This window comes from Lissotriton vulgaris, chromosome 8 (genome assembly GCF_964263255.1).
Source record: "Lissotriton vulgaris chromosome 8, aLisVul1.2, whole genome shotgun sequence".
NCBI classification, from domain to species: Eukaryota; Metazoa; Chordata; class Amphibia; order Caudata; family Salamandridae; genus Lissotriton; species Lissotriton vulgaris.
In genome coordinates this window covers 669,102,369-669,117,054 of record NC_141696.1, presented here as the reverse complement: position 1 = coordinate 669,117,054, position 14,686 = coordinate 669,102,369, and the positions used below count along the sequence as shown (strand labels likewise).

Below are 14,686 nucleotides of genomic sequence, written 5' to 3'. Positions count from 1 at the left end.
ATTTCTGCCTTCCAAATGTAAGACAATGTGTAAAAAAGAAGTCACTATGAAAAATGCCCTATAATTCACATGCTAGTATGGGTACCCACATTTTCAGAGATGTGCAAATAGCTACTGTTTCTAAACTCTATATTTTGTTCCCAATTCTGAAATACATAGGTGTCTTTCATACAGATTTTTCACTGTTTATATTTTCCCAAACAAATTGCTATACACCCATTATACAATAAAAAAAATTGCAAAACGCTGCTCAGTTATTGGCTCTGGGTTCGTCTGGTTCTTGGTGAACCTACAAGTCCTATATATCCCGACAACCAGAAGGGTCCAGTATATGTAACGGTATATTGCTTTAAAAAATATGTCATACTTAGAAGAAGTTACAGGTGAAAACGCTGGCACAAATGGCTGGTTTTTTACAACTCCTTTTCAATTTTCAACTGTTAGTTTCTATAAAAAAACCTTAAAGGATCTACACAAATGACTCCTTGCTGAATTTAGAATTTTGTCTACTTTGTTTTTAGATGTATATCTCTCCAGGATTTATTATTGCTTTCCTACCCATTTCTACCATTAACTGGAAGGAGGTTGAAAGCACAAATAATAGCAAAAATAGGCTATGTCCCAGTAAAATGCCAAAACTGTGAAAAAATGTTGGTTTTCTGACAAACGTCTGTCAGTCCCTGAAAGCTGGGAAGATGGTGATTTCAGCATCACAACCCCTTTGTTGATACCATTCAGGGGAAAAAACAGACACTTTCATCTGCAGCACTTTTTTCCCACCAGCCCCCCACAAAAAAGTTTGCTGTATTTTGGCTAAATTGTAGGTCACCTCCAGGGGAATCAAATCTCCATGATGTTGGAAGAAAAGGACACATATTTAACGTGGATACCTTATGTGGTCAAAAGGTTATAGGGGCCTAAGCGTGAACTACCCCAAATAGCCAAAAAAAAGCTTACCATGGTGGGCCTAGCAGTGCTGGGGTTAAGAACCACCCAAAGATCATACAGAACATTAGCTTAGAGGTGTCATAAACAGCAGTCTTCATCCAGCATCAATTGTATGATCAACTATAGCAGTGCTACCGTCAGCACTAATGACACTGTTCAAATCACCATCTGTTGCTAAGAACACAGTATGAGTGAAATGAGTCCCGGGAACTCCATCTTTGATTCAAATCAAAATGATACCCTTGATTGCACAAGTGGTTCTGTTTAAAAAGGAAAAGGGTAAAACATAACTATCCAAGCCTAGAGTTTGGTGCCTAGCCCCAGACGGTCGATTTTGACGTTTTCCTTTTGCTTCTCTAAGAGTAGTGAAGATCTTTTCAAAAGAGTATAAATCAGTTACACTATGTTTCAGCTACTGTTACTGCCCATATTCTTCCTTAACAACTCAGAAAAAGCTTGGCAATATTACTCATTGGCTGAGCCTTCTTGGAGCCAAATATCTGCATTGAAGTACTCAAGGGAATGGAGCTAGAAGCATGAGGTGGTTTTGAATTTGTAGGTGCAGGACAGCACAGTGCAGACATGCATCTAAAGGTATGGCCAACATTCCTAGATCTTTCTGGAGACTTTTTGCAATGGATGAGTATGAGTGGATGATGAATTTACTCTTGCACCAAAGCTATACATTTGTAGCAAGAACTATTTTCCATGTACCTGCTCCTTTGCAGCAACTCCCAATGCGCAGGTCCTGTTGTCATATTAAAGGCACCTGGATATACCAGAAGCTGGCAACCTAAACACAGTAAAGCAGAAGAAATCAGCAACACATTTCACAGCACAAGGATACTTTTAAATACCTAAACTCCTTGTAGGAGACCAGCAAAGCTTTATATTTAATAAGTCTGAAATATTAATTTAACAGTGTGATGTGCCATGTTTTATTTGGAGTATAATTAGAGATGCCTTTAGATCTATGTTGCCTTGTCACAAAATAAGTGAGTAATTTTAATCCTAAAATGATAGCTCAAGTACATACAGAGGATAGCTGTAAACTATTAGGTAGACAAAATAAGACAGTTAAATCAATTGATTGCTAGAGAAGTGACATATCAAGGGCATAGGACAATGATATCAGCCAGCAAAACTGACTTTTCTCTGACCCAATTCATGAAAAATTAAAGATTATTTTGCGGAATTTAATATCCTACAAGAAATTAGGGGTGACCATGCACCTGTAGAGGAGAAGCTGGGAAAATGGCAGCCCGTTGTGGGAAATGTCACGCAGATGTCTATTGAGGTTAAACATGTAAATGTTAAATGTGTACTTTGTACATACTTTGTATTCTCTGTAAAGTATGTCAAAACATGATGGAATTTCTCTTTTGGGTTTTCCGGGCACCTCTATAACCTCATGTTAATGCCTTTCAAAAGCCTTCCTAATTTCCTTTGTAAACTTTCACCCATGCTTCTGTAGCCTGTTCTCAGTGGTACATAATTGCATTTATCTATGTAAAACGGGCCACTACTGTCGAGATCAGGCACATAAATGTCTAAGCCCCGCCCCCCAAAAAAGTCAACTTTTTTCAATCGCGCTGCTGCACCTGTAAAGTGTTAGTAAACTTTACACAGAACAAAGAATGGTTATACAGATTTTACGGAAACAGTGAAATACATCGAATATTGGAATAAATAAATACAGAATTTGATTAGGTGAAAAGGGAGAACTTAGTTTTCAGCCATCTCCTGAAGGACAGAGGTTCTGTTGCATTGTTAGGTGAGGAGGAATGGAGTTCCAAAGATTAGTTAAATCAGTAGTAAAGGATTGTTTTAGGGCTACAAATGGTTTGAATTTCAGGGTTTCCATGAATGAAGCCCCATTGTCTACTGGAGATAGACAGCAAGCTGACCAGATACGGTGGATGTTCCTGATGGAGAGCCTTCTATAGAAAGCAACATAATTTAAATTTGATCCTAAAGGCAAGTAGCATTAGATAACTTGAGAGCCATACTGCCTGAAGAAAACTCTGCTGATTGCTCCATGCGTTTGGACTCTCTGTCTGCCGGAGTAGAAGGGAATGACCCTGCTAACTGCTTCAAGGAGCACGAAGCCTGGACTACCAAACTTTACGAAGATGGATGAGTGGACAGGAAAGCAGGATCCCCTGGAGCAACCTTATACCTCTTTGCCACAGACCTGGACACTGCAGGAGGAGTCATCGGCTTCTACCACACATCAAGGATGGGCTCAGTCAAAGCCCCGTTGAAAGGGAGCAAAGTCTCTGAGACAAAAGAAGGGGAATGGACCACCACTGTCAAAATATTAGACTCTGCTGTGGGAAAAGTTAACTCCAGCAGATCTGATACCTTCCTGACCACAGAGTGATAAGAAGTCACTTCCTGAGTTGGAAGACCTCTTGGAGACGAGAGCTCCCATTCAGGAGATGCATCCACGCCACTAGCTTCCTGCAGACCTTCGAACTCCTGATCAGGGTCCACAATCTCCCCTACCACAGCCTTTTCATGTTGTTCCTGGTACTCCTCCTCTTCCATCAACCTCTGTGCCTCTCTTCTAGGCCTCATTCTTGGAACCAGAGTTGGAGGTGCCAGATGCGGTGCCAGTGACTTCGGGATTAGTGCCGAAGGAAGGTCTGCCGGGACAGTAGTAGATGCCGATGTAGGAGAGTAGGATCTGCTTCTTATAGTTATCCCCACTTTTTGCTGATGCTTCACTGTTATTCGACTTTAGTCTGGCTGGGACCCTGGAATCCAGGGCCCCAGCCTAGCTGCTTCCTCTCTCAAATGATTGCATGTACTTTAGGTACACCACAGATTTAATTCTCGGGTACCCTTATAAATCCCTAGTATATGGTATCCTATGTACCCAGAGCATAGGTACCCCAGAGGCCGCTCAGGGGCTGCAGCATGTATTACACTACCCCTAAGAGACCACTCAAAATGACACCACAGGTCTGCTACAGCAGCCTGTGTACGGTGGTGTATGCACCCCTTACTTAGATATATGTTCTCTATATCTACCATATATCACTGTACATATAAACCTATCAGTCACCCCTATGGCGTGCCTTATCAATCCTGAAGACAGGGTGCTGGGTTTTGTGTGAGAGGATGCCCATGCATGACCAGGGCCCCTCTGCAGCCTTCGGAATCTATTCTCCGGGGTTGTTCTGTGATACAGCCAACCATATACTCTTAGGTGCATTATAACCTCACAGTAAATGCTATCTTCTGCAAGGAAACATGTTGTGTTTGGTGTCAAACACCTTGGAATCATACCTCCCCGCCAGACCTGGTGGGGTTGGTATGATTCCAACCTCCTAGAGGGAGAAATGTGACAACACCGGTACGACCGGTACCAGCTTAACAGAACCCTGGCATCACAAAATGGATGCTGCCAGCCACAGACATGTGTCTGCCCTCCTGCTGCTAGACGAAACTCCGGCAGAGGAGGCTGGGAAATAGGTTTCCTGTCACAGGGAGGTATAACCACCTCCCAGACAGGCTTTAGTGTATTGGGGATGGGTGGGTGCACTCCAAGAGTGCTTTGATGTCTGTACTGGGGGCTCATTTGGTGTCCCTGTGCATAGTCCAGGTGAAACCGGTTGCAGGGGCTACCAGCCCCAGCGCAAAACTGGACATAGGACATGGGTGTAACCACCCCTCTGTCCTGACCCTCCCATAGGTGGTTCCCCAGAGTTGTCCCATCCCGTTGGTGGGTATAAAGAAGGAACCCCTGAATACAGGACTTAGATTTACCTGGACGAAACTCTGCAACAGAATTCCAGAACTTCAACTATCTACACTTCGTTGGATGACCGAAGAATCTCCCTTGGAGTAAAGGAGTTACTCCCCTGTGATGGAGCAAGGTTTCGTACGTAAAGAAACTTGCTTGAATTCAATCCTCTCAAATAACATGTAATAACATAACCAATGTTTTGTGAATACTAATAAGTGCACCACACTACAGTTATTTCATCTAGGGGAAGCTTTCCAATATGCTTTACAAACAAGTAACCCGAGTGACTTAAAAACGCGGGAAAACTTCTGCGCATGAATCTACTGCATCTATGTAGTACGACGTCTTTTGCTTTGGTGGGAAATCTTTGCAGCTGCGCAGTAGTATTTTAAGCTGGCCGCTTTGAATCTCACATGTTAATGCACATGCTACGCTGAAACTAAAACTCGCTTATCTTACTAAACTGCTAATGCAATAGCTAAAATAAATTAAGGGAATTAGAGTAGGAATAAGTGGTATACAGTGCATTCATTTATATTTGTATTCCAACATATTTTTTCTTTGACTTTATTATTAGTTCGTACTTGGGCCTGGAGGGTGACTGAAAATGCCATTTTGTTGTGGGGGAGGCAGGCGTATTGGACGTTGTAAACTTCACGAAATGACATTGAAAGACTGCCAAGAGTACAGTGACCAGAAGATGCTCATTGGACTTCCACCTCTTGACCCGAAGAGAGGAAGCAGAATACTAAATTTCGCATACAATGTTGTAAACCCAATGTGAAATGCGGGTGGAAAAAATAAAGCACGGGAAACAAAGTAAGGGGAGGGAACATAGAACAATGGACCTAAGAAAATTGTATGGTGTAATGACTTCTGTCCAATCTCCACTTGGGAATACACGAATATTGAAACATTGGGGGGTGGTACATACACTGAGAATAGTATAACTAAGGTAGGCTCAGCCAGTTAGATTGTCAGTGACTTGTCAGACTTATCACCGACCTGTCACCAACCCATCATTGCTGAAGAAGATGCAGGAGGGGGGTGCTAGAAGGCGCGTAAGCAGAATGGCCGCACTGTTGTGAGGCTCCTGCGTCCTGGACTAATTATCCTGTAATTATCCTTAGCAAATGATCGTCTATTTCGGCGAGAATGAGCGGATTGTAGAGACCTAGCCCCCTACAACACTCGATGCCAGTATCAAAGTGATTGCTGCTGGAAACCTGAGCCGTGCGGAGAGCTGGAGCAGCGCGAACTGGGAAGCGGCTGCCGAACACGGGAGAGGGCACGGCTTCACACGCGGCTGCTGGGCCGTGCGACTGGCAAGGAACAGGAGAGGAGCTGCGTCGGTGTGCTGACGGGCTGGTGGAGGCGGACAGGTGCTGCGGAGAGCCAATCACAGGGGAAGCAATACGGACTACAGAGGTGCGCAGGAATGAGGCTCCGAGGCTCCGTTTGTTGACCTTGAGTAGGGAAACGTCCCCGTTGGAGCGAGGGATTGTGGGCAGCTGAACTGGGTCCTCGCTGTGATCCTGACAGAGGGTGTGAGTGCTGCCACACTCGCACGGACACAGCGGAGACCGGAGGGACGCAGGCAAGAGCGGGACGGGTCACAGGCAGAGTGTTGCGGCCCCCCCTCCCGCAGGACGGTGACAGCAGATCGTGAAGGGGGCATTGCCAGCGGTTCAGATAAGGGCGCGACCGCGAGGAGATGGCCCACCCGAGGGAAGCACTGTCTTTGGGAAACATTGCACATGGTGCTCCTGGACAATAGAAGAGGCTGCTGGGGAGCGCTATGCTAAGACAGTGAGTCAAGGCAACCATAGGAGCTCGGGCCCCTCCTGCCCCTGCCCTGTGTGGACCTAGAGAGCGCACTTAAACAATCAAGAAGGTGACGTCCATCTCCCTGCCCTCGCCCTTTCTTCCAGGATACAGGTGCTGCCTGGACTGGAAGGACCTTCACAGGGGATAGAGGTGCCCTGACGAGGTGCCCTGACAACTCCTATTGAAGGTGGTGACGCTAATTGAAGAGTGTGCGCTGGCGGTGCTGGGTTGCTGGGGTCGCACTAGCTACCGAAGCTTGAACATTGCAGAGTGCGATGCTGACTGAGAAAGGCGGGAGCGCCTGTGTGGCAGTACTGAGAAACACTGCGCAGCCAATAATACATTGCGCCAGGAACTTGGACGGGAGTGCTGACGCAGGCGGACACGCGGACAGCATACGGGGTGGAGCGCCAGCCTAACGTTGAACCCCCCACACACTGGTGTCCGTCACTGCAGCTGGAATAAGAAGTTTGACCGACTGCGACAGTTTGCCTGCGGCGCCTGCCTGGGTCGGCACATTGAGACAGACATAGGGAAGCCTGATACCAGGCAACCGAAACGGAACTTTGACACGGCGAAATAGGGGAACAGGCCTGCGCAAGACGATCAGGACTTGGAGGCTGGATCGCACAATAATAGAGGGACCTCCATCCGCGGCGTAGGCGTGCCAGAATCGACCAATACTGGTAGGATAGAGGACTACATAGAAAACTTACTGTTGTCCACTATTGGGAAAGAAGCACTCTCCACACAGTTTATAGTAGAAACTTTGGACCATACATCTATGTTATTGGAAATGACAAGAATGGTTCTGGAAAACAATTACTTTCTCTTTGAATCTACCTGGTATAAACAAAAGACAGGGACTGCGATGGGTTCCAAATTTGCTCCGTCCTTCGCGAACCTCTTTATGGGGAGATTGGAGGCGGAGTGGATTTGGGGCCCCAGGGGCAGCCAATGGATAGATCAGATATATTATTGGGGAAGATTCATTGACGACTGCCTGTTATTTTGGAGAGGCACTACAGAGGAATTGGAGTCATTTTTTAATTTTCTCAATACCAATAATCTTAATATGTCATTTACTACATATTATGACAAAGCAAAATTGACTTTTCTAGACATTGAATTATTTGTGGAGGAAAATAAGTTATATAGTCGCATGTTTCGTAAAGAAACTAGTTGCAATGCACTCTTACGAGCGGACAGTTGCCACCCCAAGAGCCAAATCAATTCTATCCCCTATGGGGAAATGATCAGTGCAAGAAGAAACTGTTCTAAAGATATTGATTTTGATGCAAATGTCAAGGATATGAAGATGAGGTTTAAAAATAGAGGCTATACAAACACTACTGTTAACAAGGCTGTTAACAGAATACAGAAACTGAAGCGAGATGTGACACTGAGACCTAAAGACAAAAGTGACACCAAGGATAACAACCAGACTATTAGAATGATCACAAATCTTGGTGTTGGTAGTAATAAAATCTTCAGTATCATGAAGAAATATTGGCATATGCTTTATTCTGATAAAGATTTGAAACCTTACCTAACAGAGAGACCAAGTATTACCTTTAGGAAGGGAATGTCCATTGCTAATATTGTAAGCCCGAGCTACCCAAAACCGATTTCACATTTGGGTCATAGTGACTGGTTACGTGCTCGCCCTAAAGGTTTCTATCATTGTGGTAATTGTAGTTCCTCTTGGTGGGCAAAGCGAAAGGTTTTAAAATTTGATTACAATGATACAGGCACCTACCACATAGATTCCTTTATTAATTGCGAAACCACTTTTGTGATTTATGTTATTGCTTGCCTGTGTGGAAAGATTTATGTTGGGAGTACAGGTAGGAGACTTAAAGACCGGATGGTGGAACACTATCGGGCACTCAAGAATGGGGATACAAGGTACCCCATAGCTTCACACTCAATTCAAAACAGAAATGATTCTGAGAACCACTAATTCTTTTACCATGGTATTGAACAAGTGGTTTTAGATAGACGTGGAGGAGACAGAGTATTGAAATTAAGACGGAGAGAGGCACAATGGATTATGGTACTTCGGGCTGTGGAAGATGGGCTTAATATGGATACTGAACTACAGTATTTCCTTGGAGATTAGTTATGTTTCAGAATTAAATGTAACTATTGAGTTTAACTGTATGTGATTTGGCTTGTTTATTATTATAAGTATACTGTTAAATACTGGATAGATGACTTGTAAGATGATACTTGGGTATTTCAAATGCAAATGTCACGACTCTTTTCTCATTACATCATTTTATTAACTATAATATGAATGACACGGGACGCTCGACGCATCGTCACCACTTAATGAATAAACTAATCTGGACAAATTATGTATTTCCAATCAGTCCAAGAGGGCGGAGTAATATATGGGAACATTAAAGAGAGTTGAATATGCTTACACGCGTTCGTTTTACTAACCGCTTCAAGATGGCGGAGAAATATATGAACACATGTGAGCTGAATATGTTCACACGCGTTCATTCTTCTTGGAAATATTTGAGTAATTGTCGGTACCTATACAGTTCCGTTTTTTATTTAGGATTATATACTTACTAATCCTGAATACTTTCATTATTACGATGATTTCTGCTATTAATAACATAAAGCCATAATGAGAAATATCCCGCTTATAAATTGTTATTATTGATACGATCGTATTTGACTACAATAATTACTATTTGAAGTTAGATCGGGACCATCTCTTATGGATTCATTAGCCACTTTAAGATGGCGGTGAAATAACCCGTCGCCTTACATGCAGTTGAATTACCTCACGGTCTGGTACTTAAGTAAGATGGCGGCCATGGTGCACGCCGACAGCCGATATTTGGAGGAGATATACACCGAAAGTCTGAACAGGGATATAGGTAAGAGAAATCTCTCGTTTCCGAAAATAAATACATAGATATTCTTTTTGGAAGACCTTTTAACTAGTGGTTCTTCTTTTATAGACCCGGTAATAGAATAAACCGAACGAAATTGACATTACGGGAGCGGAGCGTTTGGCGCTTATGCACCGAGATATAGGTAAGGGGAATTCAGTGCTAACTAAATGGTACTTGCTTTATCATATTATAGCAAGTAGGAGTTTGATTTTGTGATTTCTTATGATAGATCCATTGAGAAACATATTCATCGCTGATGCATGATATATAAACGTGGAAGTGAAGAAGTGGAGAGGTACCACCTTTTACTATTATAATACACTAACGACATTAAAAAGTGCTTGTATACACTTTTTTTCACAGATATGAAAGAGTGTTATATATATTTTCACGATTCTTGTGTTCTATATAAATAGTATTATATGTGTGCCACCAATGACGATATATTTGGCTTCACCTGATGAGATTCAGAGACTTTATATAATCTATGATAGTTATTTGGTGTAAGAATAATTCAACAGGATATTTTGTGGTGACAAAGCTAAGAGCCTCCCTGTGTCATTCCAGATACTGTTGACTTTTTGATAAACGCCCATTGGAAGGAATTTGATACTGATGGATATCTTATTGTGATCTAGGTAAAACACTTTTGCTATTTGAATTTGGCGACATGTCAGAATGTTTTGCTGCTTTCTTTTACTTTGACACCGGGATCCACATAAAGCATTTAAAGTTATAACTTGTCACTTAAATAAGGGTACTATGTTTTTTCTCTCACCTAGGTGGTGATTTTATTAGCAATAATTCAACCCTTTCACAAACAATTGGAAAATTATCATTGTTGGTATATTCTAGTATCTATTTATAGAGATAAATGCCCAACGAAACACGTGTTGGCTGCAGTGAATGTTCTTTTGATACTTGTGAAGTTTGGAATTTGACTTTGAGAATCTGGAATGAACTTTGAAATCTGGATTAAAATACGGTTTGATTGAACAAAGGACTTGACAATTTGGATTGAACTTTGAAATTTGGAATTATAATACGGATCAACGTACTTCAAGATCCGGGTGTCTAAATGCTTATTGGATGAGAATCTGGACTCTTGATCTTACACTTGTTATTTAAATTTTGATAAATATCACATCTGATGTCTTTGAATATAATAATTTGTTATTAGATTGCTCGGCAGGAACACAGATTCAGTTTTACATCTTGGACTAGTCCAGGATAATTAAGGAAGTTGGGTAACCTTCCTTTCCAGCCTAGTAGCAATCGTTTGGAATAAGTTTGAACTTTACTACTAGCCATACTCATAGCTGTGCGCCCTTTATCCATGTTACCATTTCTGTTTGTTTATAGTAGAAAGGGCACACAGATCACTTGGTCCGCGGCTGACACCAGGCAACCCCCCACGCCCATTATCGCCAGGTTATTAAACTACAGGGAACGTGATGTAGCTCTCCGTGCGGCAAATCACAAGCAGACATTGACACATGATGGCGTCACTTTTTCGATTTACCCGGATTTCAGTCAAGGTAATCAAGGTTCTCTTGTGTAATTGATTTAATTCTTTTTGTTTATCAAGAGAACCTTGATTACCTTTCACGAATGAATTGATGAATATCACTTTATCGAGTGCTCTGGAGAGACACTGATCTCGAGGGAAACAGTGCGATCCATAGTATTGTTCAACCCCAAGTACAGGGGGCGTTACTCCACATGCACCACCCACCTATATAGACTTTTGACCATACTTAACACTGGTGTGCGTACCCTACTAGCCGCTTTTGGATACATCATTTACTCAACTGTTCTACAGAGGTCAGAGCACCCAACTGACCATGCAATTTGAAGATATGCTACATTCTACTGACCAAAGAGCTGAAACTCTGGCGTTTACAGAGGAAGACTCCAAGCGAATCTATTCACTCATACAAGATGAAGAAAGTCCAAGTACAAGTACAGGTTCAACCCAAGCAAATATTAAGCAACTCATATATATGTCTAAACGCATTGTCAATCAACGGCTCCACGTGAGTACCCTAATTAAATATCATAAAGCACAGCGGATTCCACGTGGCTTACGGATATCATTAAAATCTACCTTGTGCAAAAACAACGCACGATTCACAGAAAAATGGTTTGCAATACTCAATAAATGTTCCCTCGACCTCATATTATTAATAATTGAAGAATTAGCCAAACTAATTGAGGATTTGAATAAAGAAACAGCACAATTAAAGGATGAATTGAACTCTATGCTATCCAAGGAAGAATGGGACCAAGTATTGAAGGATACCAATGCACAATTGGATATTTACACTAAAGAGATAAATGACCGTAAAATTGGAAAGTTCAAGAGGGATACTACTGATTACCGAACAGGAGAAGCTTATAATTGGGCAGACAATTGGGCATCAACAAAAACCACAATACAAATCATCAGATGAAACAGCATCAGAAGATTCGCAATCAAATGGGAGAGACCCTACGATTTCAAGAAATGCCCAAAGATCTCGGGATGAAACTGAAACATCAGACAACAGTCGACAACAAACTTCTACCACCTCAACCGCTTCAACTTCTTTTTTAGAGAGAGGCCAGGGACGCCAAAAAGAACCAGGAGGGGGGGAACCAGAAGCAGGAAGAGGTCACTCCACAGAGAGTGTATCACAAAACACCAGGAGGCTTGACGCCTTTGAAAAAGTTGTGAACCAGGACATCGTCAAGATCTTTAAAGCTCCCAGAACCAAAAAGACCAACTTTACACAAAAGGAGAGGCAGGCCATCCAAACTCTGGCAGAAAATAATGACATTACGATACGACAGGCTGATAAGGGAGGCGCCCTCATAATCATGGATACCGATTTTTACAACAAAAATGTCAGTGAACATATCAACGACGTCAACACATATATGAAATTGACGGGAGACCCCACGAAGGAATGCACGAAAATTCTTACAATGATCATCAACAAAGCAATCGACACAGGAACCATTGGCAATAAGGAAAATGAATATCTCATCAAACAAAATCCATCCATACCCTATATCTACATGATTCCGAAAATGCATAAACACCCCACAGCCCCCCCATTTCGTCTGATCGTTTCTACAGTCAATTCAATTCATGAACCTGTTGGAAAGTTTATTGATAAACATCTGCAACCGCTTGTACAAAAAATTACATAAAAGATACCACCCATTTTTTAAACATACTGGAAGACCACAAGACATCATTCACATCGAACATGATTTTAACCAGCATTGATGTGAAAGCATTGTACACTTCAATCCCTCATGATTTGGGGTTGGTCGCACTGGAGAACATTCTACTTAACTGTGAAAAGGAGGAGAACCTCAAAGTATTAATCATGGAATTAATGCACTTCACGTTATTCCACAGTTACTTCCAGTGGGAAGATGAATTTTTTGCCCAATGTACAGGGACTTCCATGGGACATTGTGCGGCACCGGCATATGCCAACATTTTCATGCATCATTTTGAAACACAGCATATACTGTCCAATCAAATATGGCAAGATCATCTCATACTGTGCAAACGATATACCGACGACATCTTCATTCTTTGGAATGGATCCACCAATCAACTACTGTCAGCCATTAAGGATCTCAACAACATTAACGAACGCATTCAATTTACATACAATATCAATGAAAATCAATTGCCATTTATGGACGTGTTGGTCATTAAGGATCTTGATAAATTACACACCACCGTATTCCAAAAACCTACTGACAGAAACAATGTACTACATCATCAGAGCTTTCATCAACCCTCGTTGAAAAATCATCTTCCATTTTCTCCGTTAATACGAGTAAAACGAATTGCCTCCTCTCAGGAAATGTACGAACAACAAAAAGAAAACACCATCAAAAAATTTAAAGATCGAGGATATCCAGAAACCACGTTGAAACACGCAGTGGATAGAATAAAAATAATGAACAGACAACAACTATTAACGACAGCAAGCACAAGGGAGGAGCGGAGATCAGTGTTCATCTCTAAATACTCTACAAGAAGCCACAACATAAAAAGAACCATCCTAAAACATTGGCCGTTACTAGCTTTAGAAGATGATTTCCACGGCATCTTTACTCTGAATCCAAGGTTTGCATATGAAAGAACTAGAAATTTAAAAGAACTGTTGAAACATACAGGAACACAAAGCTATACTTGACCTAAAAGACTCTACCCAAATAACTGTAAAAAGTTGTGATAAGGGGGGTGGAATTGCCATTCTAGACACAAACAAATATATTGAAAAAATGGAGCAAATGCTTAATGATACCACCTTCTATACTAAAATTCTGAGGGATCCCACAGCTAAGACCAAGACTAAAATTTCTAAACTAACGCTAAAGGCACTAAATAATGGCGATATTTGCCATAAAGAATATGAGTACATGAATGTTGACAACCCCAAAATGGCCAGCATATATGGCATCCCAAAAGTACACAAGAACGAACACGATCCGCCGTTCCGCCCAATTGTCACTACTATTGGCAGCGTCACCGAGCCCATCTCCAAATACTTGGATTCAATCTTACGTCCACATATTGGGAAAATATTAGGATACATTCAAGATACCAGACACATTATCACCCAATTAGAAGGCACAGCGTTCAATGCTCACAGACAATGGATGGTGACATTTGACGTTGAAAGCCTCTATTCCAACATCCTCTATGTAGGTGCCATCGAAGCCACCAAATGGTTCATAGAATCCTTTAACATCGATTGTAACATGCTTTTCATTTTGGACTGCCTCAATATCGTCTTGGAAAATAATGTTTTTGAATTCAGAGGGAACCTGTACAAGCAGATAAAAGGAGTAAGTATGGGCGTTTCTTGCGCCCCTACAATTGCAAATATTTATGTGGCATATTTCGAAGAGAAACATATTTTTAACGAAGTGGCACCATTTTTTGAATTGATATTTTACTGGTCAAGATATATCGATGATATTTTTATTTGGGACGATAATGAAGACGCATTACAAGAATTCATATCTTGGCTCAATGCCTGTGATCCCAACTTAAAATTTTCTGAAAAAATAAGCAATTCAGAAATAGAATTTCTGGTCCTCAAGATAAAACATCATGAGGGACAGCTTGTCATGGACCTTTTCGTTAAACCCACTGCCCGGAACACACTCCTCCATTACAACAGCTTCCATCCAACATCACAAAAGGATAGTATACCATTTAGCCAAT

General features: G+C 41.8%; 1 protein-coding gene across 1 annotated transcript in view; it reads right to left on the bottom strand.

Annotated features, from left to right (window-relative positions):
• The window catches only part of NIT2 (nitrilase family member 2), a 502,164-nt gene that overhangs the window by 111,930 nt on the left and 375,548 nt on the right, over nucleotides 1–14,686 (bottom strand). Inside the window, exon 7 of the mRNA XM_086934539.1 lies at nucleotides 1,663–1,741. Within this exon, the coding sequence (XP_086790665.1) occupies nucleotides 1,663–1,741 (79 nt within the window). The remainder of the gene's footprint in view (nucleotides 1–1,662; nucleotides 1,742–14,686) is intronic.